Source organism: Triturus cristatus, chromosome 7 (assembly GCF_964204655.1).
Source record: "Triturus cristatus chromosome 7, aTriCri1.1, whole genome shotgun sequence".
Taxonomy (NCBI): domain Eukaryota; kingdom Metazoa; phylum Chordata; class Amphibia; order Caudata; family Salamandridae; genus Triturus; species Triturus cristatus.
Window position 1 is genome coordinate 1,750,807,311 of NC_140590.1, and position 12,974 is coordinate 1,750,820,284.

The window sequence follows — 12,974 nt, forward strand, 5'->3', positions numbered from 1 at the left end:
GTATTTTGAAATCTATGCATCTAAATTAGGTTTTAATGTCAACTCATAATCCTTAATCAATAGCAATTAGTGATTTAAGGCTAATCTTTATTCTGATTTACATCTTGCAGAGTATTCACTGTTTCTTGTTTTTCCTATTGCACTTGACCTATCTAGGTCAGCGAGCTCACCGCTCAGTGGGCGGAGGGATTTCCTGCCCATGTTCTGTCGACATCTCTCCATGTAGAGCCCCTTGTTCTTCACTTCAAGCTTCCCCTGCAGGATGGCTCGGCTGTGTGTGGGCTGCTGGTAATTCATCTTGCATCAACAGTGCTTATGAAGTGGAGATGGAGAGAAGGTGCAGAGGATCAAGGAACAAGAAGGAAGGTAAGATGGTGTGGCATTCAGGGTGAAGGATCTGAAATAATATAGGAAGAAGGGGTAGGACAATAAAACAAAGTAATGCACACACACACACACACATACATATTGGGATCATGGGTGGGCTTACTTATTATGTGTTTGCAAGAGGTTTGAAAGGTTGTATTGCACAGACAATATATATATATGACTGAATCTCTTTGTCTTTTAAAATCAAATCAGGCTCCCCAGCCGATCCCTTGAGACCAGACCAACTTCGTCAAGTTCATAATTCAATTTTACTAGAGGTTAGGGATTTGATTAATTTATCACTGTCCTCTGCATCATTGCCTGCAATATGGAAGCATGCAAAAGTTATACCTCTCTTAAAGAAGCCTTCCTTAGAGCCTTCGGACCCGGGTAATTTTCGCCCGATTTCCCAGCTTCCTTTTTTAGCGAAGGCTACAGAATCCTATGTTAATACAGTCTTGGCTGAATTTGTAGAGCATAACAAAATCCTTGACCCCTCACAAAATGGTTTTCGCCCCCGCCACAGCCCCGAAGATATCCATAGCAGGCTAGATGTCAGGAATTCTGCGGCCTTAATTCTTTTGGATTTATGTGCCGCTTCGACACTGTTTCCCATGACATCCTTTTTATGTAGGCTGCAGGATATCGGGGTTAGGGATCCGGCCCTGGCCTTGTTCCGTTCTTTTTTGGAAGGCAGAACCATTCCAAGTTGTTGTACCACCCTACCATTCCCAGTTGTATGCCATAAAGCATGGGGTCTCACAGGGCTCGATATTGAGCCCTGCGCTTTTTAACATCTATGTCCAACCCCTAGCAATGGTAGCAAAGAGTAGAGGGTTGTCATTGGTATCCTATGCCGATGACACACAGCTAGTTATCGCTTTCTCTAAAAAGTGCAAAAACAACCTCTTTAAATTCAGAGAGGATTTGTTAGCAATTGCTGACTGGATGACAGCAAACTGTTTGCAGACTAATGCTGCCAAGTCAGAAATTCTTATGCTAGGGAGAGACAGTGGTCTTTGGTCAGAACAGTGGTGGCCTGATAAACTCAAACCAGCGCCACTGCCTAAAGAGGCGGTTAAGAATTTAGGTTTTGGGATAGATAGTGATCTTTCTTTTGATACCCAATCCAAAGCTTTAGCAGGGTCCTGTTTTGGACTCTTAAGGGGGTTGAAACCTCTGCTTGGATATTTTGAACCAAAAATCAGCCAAACCATTCTTCAGGCTACAATTTTAGCCAGGTTGGGTTATGGCAACTCTCTTTATTTAGGTGCCAGTAAATCTTGTATCCTACGCCTCCAAAGAATTCAGAATGCTGCAGCACGCGCTTTGTTGGCACTCCCCAAGTCATGTTTGGTATCTAATTTTCTTCCTAAGCTTCATTGGCTGCCAATAGCTAAAAGAATTCAGTTTAAGTCTCTGTGTGTAGCCCACAAAATCTTGACACAACAAGGCCCTCCGATTTTAGGGGATATGTTAGTCCAATACGTCCTAAATCGCACTCTGCGCTCTGCCAACTCGGGATTGGTCTGCACCCCCCGATTTCAGAGAGCCAGAGCTGGTGGTCGTTCTTTTAAGGTTCAGGTGGCCCACCTATGGAATTCCCTCCCGATCTCCATTAGAGAACTTCAGAACCATTTGGCTTTTCGGAAGGCTATAAAGACCTGTCTCTTTCCGGTGTAACTGTTTTTGTTTACTTTGAGCAGTTTCTTAGGAATTGTTCTTTGGGTAACGCTGGGACGCCCCGTTGCTGGGGCAGCTATGCGCTGTATGAATTTGTAAATAAAAAATAAATAAATAAATAAATAAATATATATAGATATATTATCTACTGGCGGTCGCCAGTAGATAGTTATAGTTAGGACCGAGTTTCCATAGGAAATCTCAAAATTCTATTTTGAATAACTTTGGCACCGGTTGACGAATCCTCGCGAAATTTTCAAAACTAATGGGGCGCTCCACTCAGCTCCTACCCTGAAAGTCTTGGGAGGATTCGTCAAGCGGGGGCGGAGAAAAAAGGGGGGTCCCAAAACGCGTTTTCCCCATGCATTTTTCCATAGGACCTTTAGACACAGCTACAGCCCGAACGGCTGAACAGAATTACTTGAAATTTGGCAGAGAGGTAGCCATAAGGTCAAGGGAGTGCCTTTCGCAGGTCTGGTGTAAATCTGTTCAGTATTTCCTGAGAAAATAGCATTTAAAAGCATACCAATATCTATACGCGCGCAGGGTGCGCGCACTGTGCAAGCCCTGTGCGCGCACCCTGCCGTGCGCGAGCGTAATTCTGATTGGTTGTTAGATGTCAGTAAACATTCGAATCGGTCGAAATCAGGATGTGGCGGCCGCCATTTTGTCTGTCGCACTGAAAAGGAACGGTGGAGAACGTGAATAGAGGGCAGGGTAGGGAGTTCTTGACCCCCTAGCCATTGTCAGGGGGTCACAGTAGGACCACGAAGGGCCAAAAAAAAGATTTTAATTTTTTTTAGAAACATCGCGAGGTGTGCACACTCTGCGCGCACCCGAAAAAAACCATTCAAAAGAATAGAAATAAAAATCAAGTTTAAGTGTTTAGATATTAGGTGGCCCTAAAAAGAGCCCTTGTGCTTATTGAGTGTTTTTTGGAACCTACAAGTAAGTACCGATGCAGAGTCTAAAGTTCAAGAGGAAGACTCTGTTCCCTTCATCATTGAAATGTACACCGTCTCCTCTATAAATGTCTTGTATGTTGTAACGCAAGTTGTTGTGGTATATAGAACCCATACCATAGTCTCTGAGGAAAGCAGAAACAGACTTATTGACGTGCTTTCTTGCTTTGTCAATTTGCGGATAAAATTGGTTGGACCAGTTCCACTTTTGCCTTTGGCATATATTCGAATATACAAAGGCAGTTTGTGGAAAAAGTGACATCAATTGCAGAAAGGTGTCCTTAATAAGCATTTCCAGACCTACCCCAGTTAAAGTGCCTAGGTCATTACCACCACAGTGCACAATAATAAGGTCAGGCTGTGGGAGATGTAGAATGGTTTTCATCAAAGGCATTAATTGGTGCCACTTTAACCCTCTCTGACCAATCCATTTAATGTCTACATTTGGCAAAGCAAGGTCTTTGAAAATACCTCTTTTTTCTGCATACTTTTCACTCCAGAAGACATAGCTATGACCTACAATCCACACTGTGAACATCTTCCAAGGAGAACAGGATGCACTCAGGAGGTGTCTTTCAGTAGAATGGCAATATGAAAAGAAAGACAGTTGAAAAATGGAGGCTAAAATACTATTGTATTGATGGGCAGAATATGCAGTAAAAAGTAAAAAAGCTACTCTATAGCTATACTCTTATAATTATGTTAGAAGGTAAGTACAATGACAAGACGATCAATGTTCATGGAACACAAAATTAGTATTATAATAGCTGCCCTGGATCTTTCAAGTCAACCAGTAGATTGTGGCACAGTTTATAAATACAGGAGTGAAACATTTCTCCCTGGAATGCGAAACTTTCAGAATAAACCTTTTTCATCAGTCGTCTAGCAACAGTAAATCAAGTGTTTTCTACACTTGATATTTATGCAACAGAATTCGTTCGAAAAAAATTCTCTTAGCCCAATACCACAAACACCACCCTGGACTACAAAGTAGGGTCAACGTTTCTATGACGGAATAACCCGGAGAAATACTCTGCATGCCTTTAACATGCATTTTTTACCCTGCAATTCTTTAGATCGCATATTCTTTTACAACGCATGACTTTACCACACATTGTTTGTATATATATATATATATATATATATATATATATATATATATATATATATATATAAAAAATTAAAATAAATAAAAGACTGGAATCGTGCCGGAGGCCATGCCCCCTCCTTGCAGCACTCTGTAAACGCGCCCCCTGGCGAGTTGTAAGTTGGGGAATTAATTCCTCTTCAATACTGAGGGTCCCTGAGGGCCAACTAGCCCAACAGGCATCTCCAGTATGCGCCAGGGAGCTGGGCTGCAGACAGGTGTTCTGAGGCCAAGCCCCTTTTTACACCTCTCTGCAACGCAGCTCTGTGGCGCTTACTGGAGGTACCTAGTGGTCTAGTTTGACCCTAGGGACCCTTAGGATTCAAGGGGACTTAATCTCTCAACTTAGAACAGCCACAGGGCGCGTTTACACAGTGGTGAAGGGAGGGGACGGGGCCTGAGGTGACGTGTGCAAACACGCACTATGGCACGTTTTAAATTGGGGATATAATTTCCCTTCAATACTGAGGGCCCCTGGGGGCTAACTAGCCCACCAAGTGCTTCCAGTAAGCGCCACTGAGCTGCATTGCAGAGAGGTGGTCCAGGCCGTGCCACTTTTTACACCTCTCTGCAACACAGCTCTGTGGCACTTACTGGAGGTACCTAGTGGGCTAGTTGGACCCTAGGGACCCTCAGGATTCAAATGAACTTAATCTCCCAACTAAAAACGGACACAGGGCGTGTTTACACAGTGGTGAAGGGAGGGGACGGGGCCTGAGTTAACGTGTGCAAAAACGCCCTGTGGCCTGTTTTAAGAGGTAGTTTTAATCCCCCTGCCCTATTATATACTAGGGGCTTACAGAGGAGGTCATGCTAATCACAGGGGGACCCCAACACATAATGTTCCCTAGTGTATGTAGGTGTTCTCACTGTATTCTAAGTGTCTTTTAACATAGCACTGGCTCTAGGACTGGTTAGTCAGACTCAGTTACCACCAGTATCCGTCTGAAAAAGTTGAGGGTACAGGATGATTTTGCAACAAGGCTTCTTTCTGCTCTTCTTTTTGTTCTTTCTGCACGTTATCCTTCTTCCTGCACTTTTCTTCGTCTTTGAGGACTTCTGTTGCTTCTTTCTGCTCTTCTTTTTTTTCTTTCTGTGCATTTTTTCTACTTTCTTCACATGTCCTATCTCTGTAGGCATAGTTAGAAATTAGCATTTAAAAAACCTTTGAAATTCACAGAAAAAACCATAGGTTTCAGGCACGTAATAGTTAGGAATTAGCATTTAAAAAACCTCAGAAATTCAATGAAAAAACCATAGGTTTCAGGGGTGTTATAGTTAGCTGGACTTTTCACTTGTACAAAACCATTGCAATTCCCCCATTATAGTTAGTTCAGCTAACTATAACTCGCGCGCCCGCAATGCACTGCTGATGACGTCACTTATTACATCACTCATGACATGGTCAGTGACATCACTCATGACATCACTGATGACATCTCAAATGACATCACTGATGACATCACTGATGACATCATCCTTGTGATAGAGTGGCAGACCTCCTCTCACCCTAATATAACTTTTGATACACGCATTCAAAAATAGAGACTAAAATTTTCAAAACAATGGACATACCAATACCAGTTACAACAACCTCTTCAGTAATTCTAAGATCCACATACACATCCACTCATTCACCAACAGTCCTATACAGTCACTCATACATGTACTCACTCATCATATGTACTCATACACCTATACATCCTGTTACACAATGCCACTCATCCATAGAGTTACTCACACACATAGTCACTCATGCTAATAAAGAATCAAACATACATTTACTTGCATATACAGTTATACACACACCACCACACTTACTTCTACGGAAACTTACACATACTTAGTCTTTTAAACAATCACTTATAGAAACACATACTTATTCATACAGGAACTCTTCCAATCTCTCACTTTCACATATACTCACTTATATACACCAATAGTCACATATACTAGTTTAAAACATATGTAGTTACTCATAAAGACACGATTGAGACAGTCATTCACTCACTAACACACCCATACGTACACTCATCCACCCATACAGTCCTGCACACATGCTGTCTTCAACACATACAAACAATGAGTCACTCATTCATGCACCTATGCACTACGTAATACCCCTCACCGAACCAGACACTCACACTCATACTGATACTCAAAAAATCTACTAATAACCTATTTAGACACTCATGTAGCTACACACCAACCCATGCAGCCACTTATACACAAAGTGAGAGACTGATACAGATATTTACATATTTAAACATTACTCACTAAGCCATGTATTCACTAAGATACACTTAATCAGTCAGTAATACAATCAATTTTTCAAAAACAATTCATCCATTTAGACACTTATATACCCATTTATTCTTCCATCGACCTTGAGATATACATATATAAAACATATTTAATTTTCAGAAAAACACACATTCACTGGATGATGTCATCAGTGATGTCATCAGTGATGTCATTTGAGATGTCATCAGTGATGTCATGAGTGATGTCACTGACCATGTCATGAGTGATGTAATATGTGACGTCATCAGCAGTGCATTGCGGGCGCGCGAGTTATAGTTAGCTGAACTAACTATAACGGGGCAATTTCAATGGTTTTTTACGAGTAAAATGTCCAGTTAACTATAACATGTGTGAAACCTATGGTTTTTTTCACTGAATTTCTAAGGTTTTTTAAATGCTAATTCCTAACTATAACGTGTGTGAAACCTATGGTTTTTTCACTGAATTTCTAAGGTTTTTTAAATGCTAAGTCCTAACTATAACGTGTGTGAAACCCATGGTTTTTTCAGTGAATTTGCAAGGTTTTTTAAATGCTAATTTTTTTTTTTCCTTCTATTTTTTCTAACATATTTTTATTTTAATTTTCTTACCTTTTATAAAGACTATGATTAAATTTTTAAAATTCTTTAATTTTTTTTTTAATATAATTTTTTAAATAAACATGTATAATTTATTAGCAGTACTTTTTTTCTATTTTTTCATTTTTTTTTTAGTACGCGTACCGTAAGCTCACGGTAAGCGTACGGTTTAGGCAACGTCCGTAATTTATCTACGCTGCTTGCGTATAGTTAAGCAATTTACGTAGCCGCGCGTACTCCGCGTGGGACTCGTGCGCGCTTACGCCACACGCGCACGTTACGCGGAAGTGTCGGGTAGTGACTGTTATGCGCATGCACGCAAGCGCGTGTCTTTTTTACGCGCATGCGCACTTTTGCCGTAAGCGTACCGTAAGCGTACCGTAAGCGAACGGTAGGTCATGTGATCATGAAACACAACTTTTGATTGGTTGAAACTACTTTCAGTTCTAGAACTCTCCTACACCACACCCATTCCTCTCATTTCTGCTTGTGATCCCTTAGGAGAAGGAGCTGGGTTGTCTTTGGGATACGATGGCAGAACAGCAGAGCTCTTCTGAGAGTGAGGCTAGCACTAGCAGCACTGTCTTGAGGCAGAGAGCGAGGAAACAAAAGCCCTCTTATGTATGGGATTATTTTACTTTTCCTGAAGGCCAGCAAAAGGTGAATGCACCCTTAGTAACTTGCAAGCTGTGTAAGCGTGTACTTTCTAGAGGTAATCCTGACAGGAAGTATTCCTTTGGGAATCACACCATGAAGAGACACCTCCAGGATGTACACAGAAGGACACATGGTCATCTTTTTGGAGGTAACTCTTCAGAAAGACAAGCAAATACATCCACAGCAGCTCAGCCTTGACCATCATCTGCAGAGCTCACTCCTTCTTCTGCAGGTCAGGTGAGCCCTTCATCTGTGGGGGGAGAATCTCCTTTTGCTGGCCCTCTGGAAATTAACCCTCGATTTCGGAGGGTTGATATTCGATGTGCCTCGTGTCATGATCTAATTTGTCATAGGGAGACCAGTGTTTCCCTAGTGGACAACAAAATAGATCAGCACACTTGTCACAGAGACTAATTTTCCCATTCTTTCTTTCCTCTCTCCCTGCATGAACACAAGAGCCAACCTTATCTTTCATCTTTTTTTTATTGATGTTTTTAAAAACTTTTTTTTTTTTACCGTACGCGTACGGTGCGCGTACTTTTTTTTTATTTTTTAAAAAAAACACTAAAAATCAATTATCACATTACAAGGTCCTTGAGAGACTACAATTATTAATATTGACTTACCATACTCACAATATTTATTCATTTGTTTTTAAAAAAAATAGTTTTAAAAATGGTTCTAGTTTTCGAAATTTTTCTATATCAATCTGAAAAAAAGAAAAAAGTATTAATATTTTTAAAACATTTTATAATACAGTACACATATTTACATTTTTTTCCCAAAAATATTTTTGCCTTATTTTTGCTGTTTTCAGAATATATTGCATTTCACTATAAATTGTGAAAGCAATTGCATTCATCATTTTACAGCGGGCAAAAAAAAATAACAATCACAAAGATTGTATTAAAAAAGCCCACAATCTCTTTTTGAATAAACATAACATTATAGAAATGCATAATATTCTAAAAAAATATCATCTAATACCAATACTTATTTCTTTAAAATACCGTCTGATATGTTTGTTTCAGAAGTATAAAAATCACTTTTACAGACTGACACATTATGAAACCACTTTTTTGATTTTCTTAAATGCACATGTCCAAACTTCTTTTTCAGACCACCTCCATGTGTAACCTGGGTGGCTGCCTACACTCCAGCAAGGGCAACCAGCCTTAGTGATGCTGAATGTATTTGCATTACAGACTGAAACCTGAAAACCCCACTCGCTTGTAAATACTGTGCATGATTATACATGGCAAGCACATGGGTGTGTGCTAAGAGTCTGCTTCTTCCCCCCAAAAATCGCTCCCCCTTTCCATCTAATGCAACTGTGAAATCACCAGAGCAATACGCAATAAATCTCTGCCTATAATTCCTCTTTGCACACAGAGTCATGTTTTCACATTAGTCCCAAAACGAAATTTCTTTGCCAATTTGAAAGCACACTTACTGCTCTTTTTTTTTTGGGCAAGTGAAAATCACTTTTACAGACTGACACATTATGAAACCACTTTTTTGATTTTCTTAAATGCACATGTCCAAACTTCTTTTTCAGACCACCTCCATGTGTAACCTGGGTGGCTGCCTACACTCCAGCAAGGGCAACCAGCCTTAGTGATGCTGAATGTATTTGCATTACAGACTGAAACCTGAAAACCCCACTCGCTTGTAAATACTGTGCATGATTATACATGGCAAGCACATGGGTGTGTGCTAAGAGTCTGCTTCTTCCCCCCAAAAATCGCTCCCCCTTTCCATCTAATGCAACTGTGAAATCACCAGAGCAATACGTAATAAATCTCTGCCTATAATTCCTCTTTGCACACAGAGTCATGTTTTCACATTAGTCCCAAAACGAAATTTCTTTGCCAATTTAAAAGCACACTTACTGCTCTTTTTTTTTCGGGCAAGTGAAAATCACTTTTACAGACTGACACATTATGAAACCACTTTTTTTGATTTTCTTAAATGCACATGTCCAAACTTCTTTTTCAGACCACCTCCATGTGTAACCTGGGTGGCTGCCTACACTCCAGCAAGGGCAACCAGCCTTAGTGATGCTGAATGTATTTGCATTACTGAGACCAACCTCAAACCCTTAAACTATTCTTTTTTTTTCCAGTACACCTTAATTTATTGTGAAAACATACTACATATTATTTTACATGTTCCTCACATTTAAATTTCTCCCAAAACAGAAAATGATAAACGCAACTACAACAAAAAGAATTTCCATTTCTATTATTTATTTCTTAAGTTACCGCATACATCCCCTCTCAAACTCTAAACTCACCTTTAAAATTAGTTAGTTGTGAAAGAAATGTGACACTCAAACAGCAGATTATCAGAGCCAGGATCTCTGTTGTGTTCACCTCTCTCCTCTCAGCAGAACCAGATAATGGCAAACTTTCCCTCTATTTTTCCACACATATACATGTAAGTTTCAAATCTCAGTGCTTCCCCCTTTTTTTCAAATGTAATCACACATTTCTATTGGTTGAAAACCAACCCTTTTCCAAAAGTACCCTTCCCCCAACTTGACTTCTGCCTAGTACCCTTCCCCCAACTTGACTTCTGCCTGCTACCATAGCAACAGCTCATGGAACACTGGTGTGTAGAGTTAGGTCAGAAGTTCGCCACACAATGTTTCAATTCCACAGAGCAAGAGTGCTTGACTTTTCAAACCTAACAGCAAATCCATAGTACTGTTCTTTGGTTACACATTTTTTTGTACCAATACAAAACATGCTTCTATTAATTTACACATACAGCCTAGTTTTTATTCTAGAATGGTATGAAACAGCCAATCAGTTCTTTTTGTTTTGAAAAAAATATGTATGCCTCCATTTCCAAACTGTCTTTCTTTTCATATTGCCATTCTACTGAAAGACACCTCCTGAGTGCATCCAGTTCTCCTTTCAAGATGTTCACAGTGTGGATTGTAGGACACAGCTATGTCTTCTGGAGTGAAAAGTTTGCAGAGAAAACAGATATGGTGAGAGACCTTGCTTTGCCAAATGTAGACATTAAATGGATTGGTCAGAGAGGGTTAAAGTGGCACCAATTGATGCCATTGGTGAAATCCTTCATGCAAATCCAACACCCTGACCTCATAATAGTGCACTGTGGTGGCAATGACCTAGGCACTTTGACTGGGGTAGGTCTGGAAATGCTTATGAAGGACACCTTTGCACAACTGTTTTCACTTTTCCCTAAAACTGCCTTTGTGTTTTCCAACATATGCCAAAGGCAAAAATGGAACTGGTCCAATCATTTCTGTCCGCAGATTGACAAAGCAAGAAAGCACGTCAACAAATCTGTTTCTGCTTTCCTCCGTGACTATGGTATGGGTGCCATTTACCACAACAACTTGCGTTATGACATGCAAGACATTTATAGAGGAGATGGTGTGCACTTCAATGATGAAGGGAACAGAGTCTTCCTTTTGAACCTTAGACTCTGCATCGGTACTTACTTGTAGGTACCACTAAAAAAATGACTTCATAAACACAACAGCTCTTTTTAGAGCTCCCTAATATCTAAACTCTTAATTCTGCATTTCATTTTTTTTTTTTTTTTTTTTTAACCGTACGCTTACCGTACGCGTACCCCGTGATTTTTTAAAAAATCAATAAATGGTTTTTTTGTACTTTTCTGTCCTTCTTTGACCCCCTTACAAATGTTAGGGGGTCTGTAACTCTCCTCATTGCCCCCTTTTCTTGTTTTCACTCTTTTTTTTCAGAGTGAAATACACAAAATGGCGGCCGCCGCTTCCTGGTTTCGGCCGATTCGAATGTTTACTAAGATCTAACAGCCAATCAGAATCACGCTCGCGCACGCCACCGTACGCTTACGGTAAGCGTACGGTAAGCGTACCGTAAGCTGGCTCAGATATATATATTGATTTAAAGGCTATTTTCTCGGAATCTACTGAACAGATTTACACCAAACCTACAAAAGGCACTTCCTTGACCTGAGGACTACCTCTCTGCCAAATTTCCAGTAATTCTGTTCAGCCATTCGGGCTGTAGCTCGTTCTAAAGGTCCTATGGAAAAATGCATGGGAAAAACGCGTTTTGGGACCCCCCTTTTATCTCAGCCCCCGCTTGACGGATCCCCCCGAGACTTTCAGGGTAGGAGCGGAGCGTAGCGCCCCACCTATTTTGAGAAATTCGCGAGGATTCGTCGACCGGCGCCAAAGTTATTCAAAATAGAATGTTGCGGATTTCCTATGGAAAAGGGGTCCTAACTATAACTACCTACTGGCGACCGCCAGTAGGTAATATATATATATATATTTGTGTTTTTTTTCTTTTTCCAGTCCAATTGCAATTCCCTTGATAGAGATCACCAACACCAAGGTATGACTCGAGTAAAGTTTCTTGTTGCGCTTTTATTAATCCGCTGTAATGCATTTCGGCATTACTGCCTTGGTCACACACAAGCGTTATTTGATCATTACTTTTAAAACCTCGTAATCTCCGGTCACATGATCCTCAATAACAACTGAAAACAGACTAATGTTAAATTCCTATTACTACGGGTGATTTTCTACAATTCATCAAACACCCCAATTCAGAGAAACAACCCAATTAGGTGCATCTTATTTCCGTGAAAATAAAAAAAAAAATATATATAGATATAGAAATAATTTATGTATAATGGCAAGAAGGAAACATAGACGTTTTAAGCAATGCAGAGAGGACTATAAATAGAAAGTAAGAAGGCAAATAAGGAAAGTAAAGATGAGTGTATAAGTGAATGATGAACGCATGTTAGTTGGCTTTGCCTTGTAATTTGCCGTCTGAGCCGTTGCCTTTACCAGAGCCTCAGAGTATCCCTAGGTGTACTGCATGCCATAAGATACCAAACAAAAAAAGATTAAACCCCTCGCTCATCTACTTAGAGGGACTTTGAAGGGCTCTGTGTGGCCAGTTAACAAAGCTGAATTCTGGCATTATTTCCTGGGCACATGGTTCTTTCATTGCAGGAAGACAGCAAGAGCAAGGCATTATTCTTTCTGCCTCTGGGAGAGTTGTTAGACCTGTCAGCCTTTGGGTGGTCTTCCCCAAAACTTTTTGCCTGCTTATCTCCTCCTTTTGCTGATTCATTTTGTTGGCCTTAGGACTCTGAACACTTTACCACTAGTGACCAGTGCTAAAGTGCATGTGCTTCTCCCGTAAACATGGTAACATTGGTGCATACACAATTGGCATATTTAATTTACTTGAAATTTCCTTGTAAAGTGGTGTACTATATACCCAGGGCCTG

At 40.4% G+C, this 12,974-nt stretch overlaps 1 protein-coding gene across 2 annotated transcripts in view; it reads left to right on the forward strand.

Annotated features, from left to right (window-relative positions):
- The first annotated feature begins 240 nt into the window (after positions 1-240).
- The window catches only part of LOC146812992 (killer cell lectin-like receptor subfamily F member 1), a 146,569-nt gene continuing 133,835 nt past the window's right edge, over positions 241-12,974 (forward strand). The window contains exon 1 of one of the 2 annotated variants that reach the window (XM_085614662.1): positions 241-366. In XM_085614662.1, coding sequence (XP_085470788.1) covers positions 327-366 — 40 coding nt within the window. In that variant the 5' untranslated portion in view covers positions 241-326. The remainder of the gene's footprint in view (positions 367-12,974) is intronic. The other variant, XM_085614663.1, reaches the window with a different exon arrangement.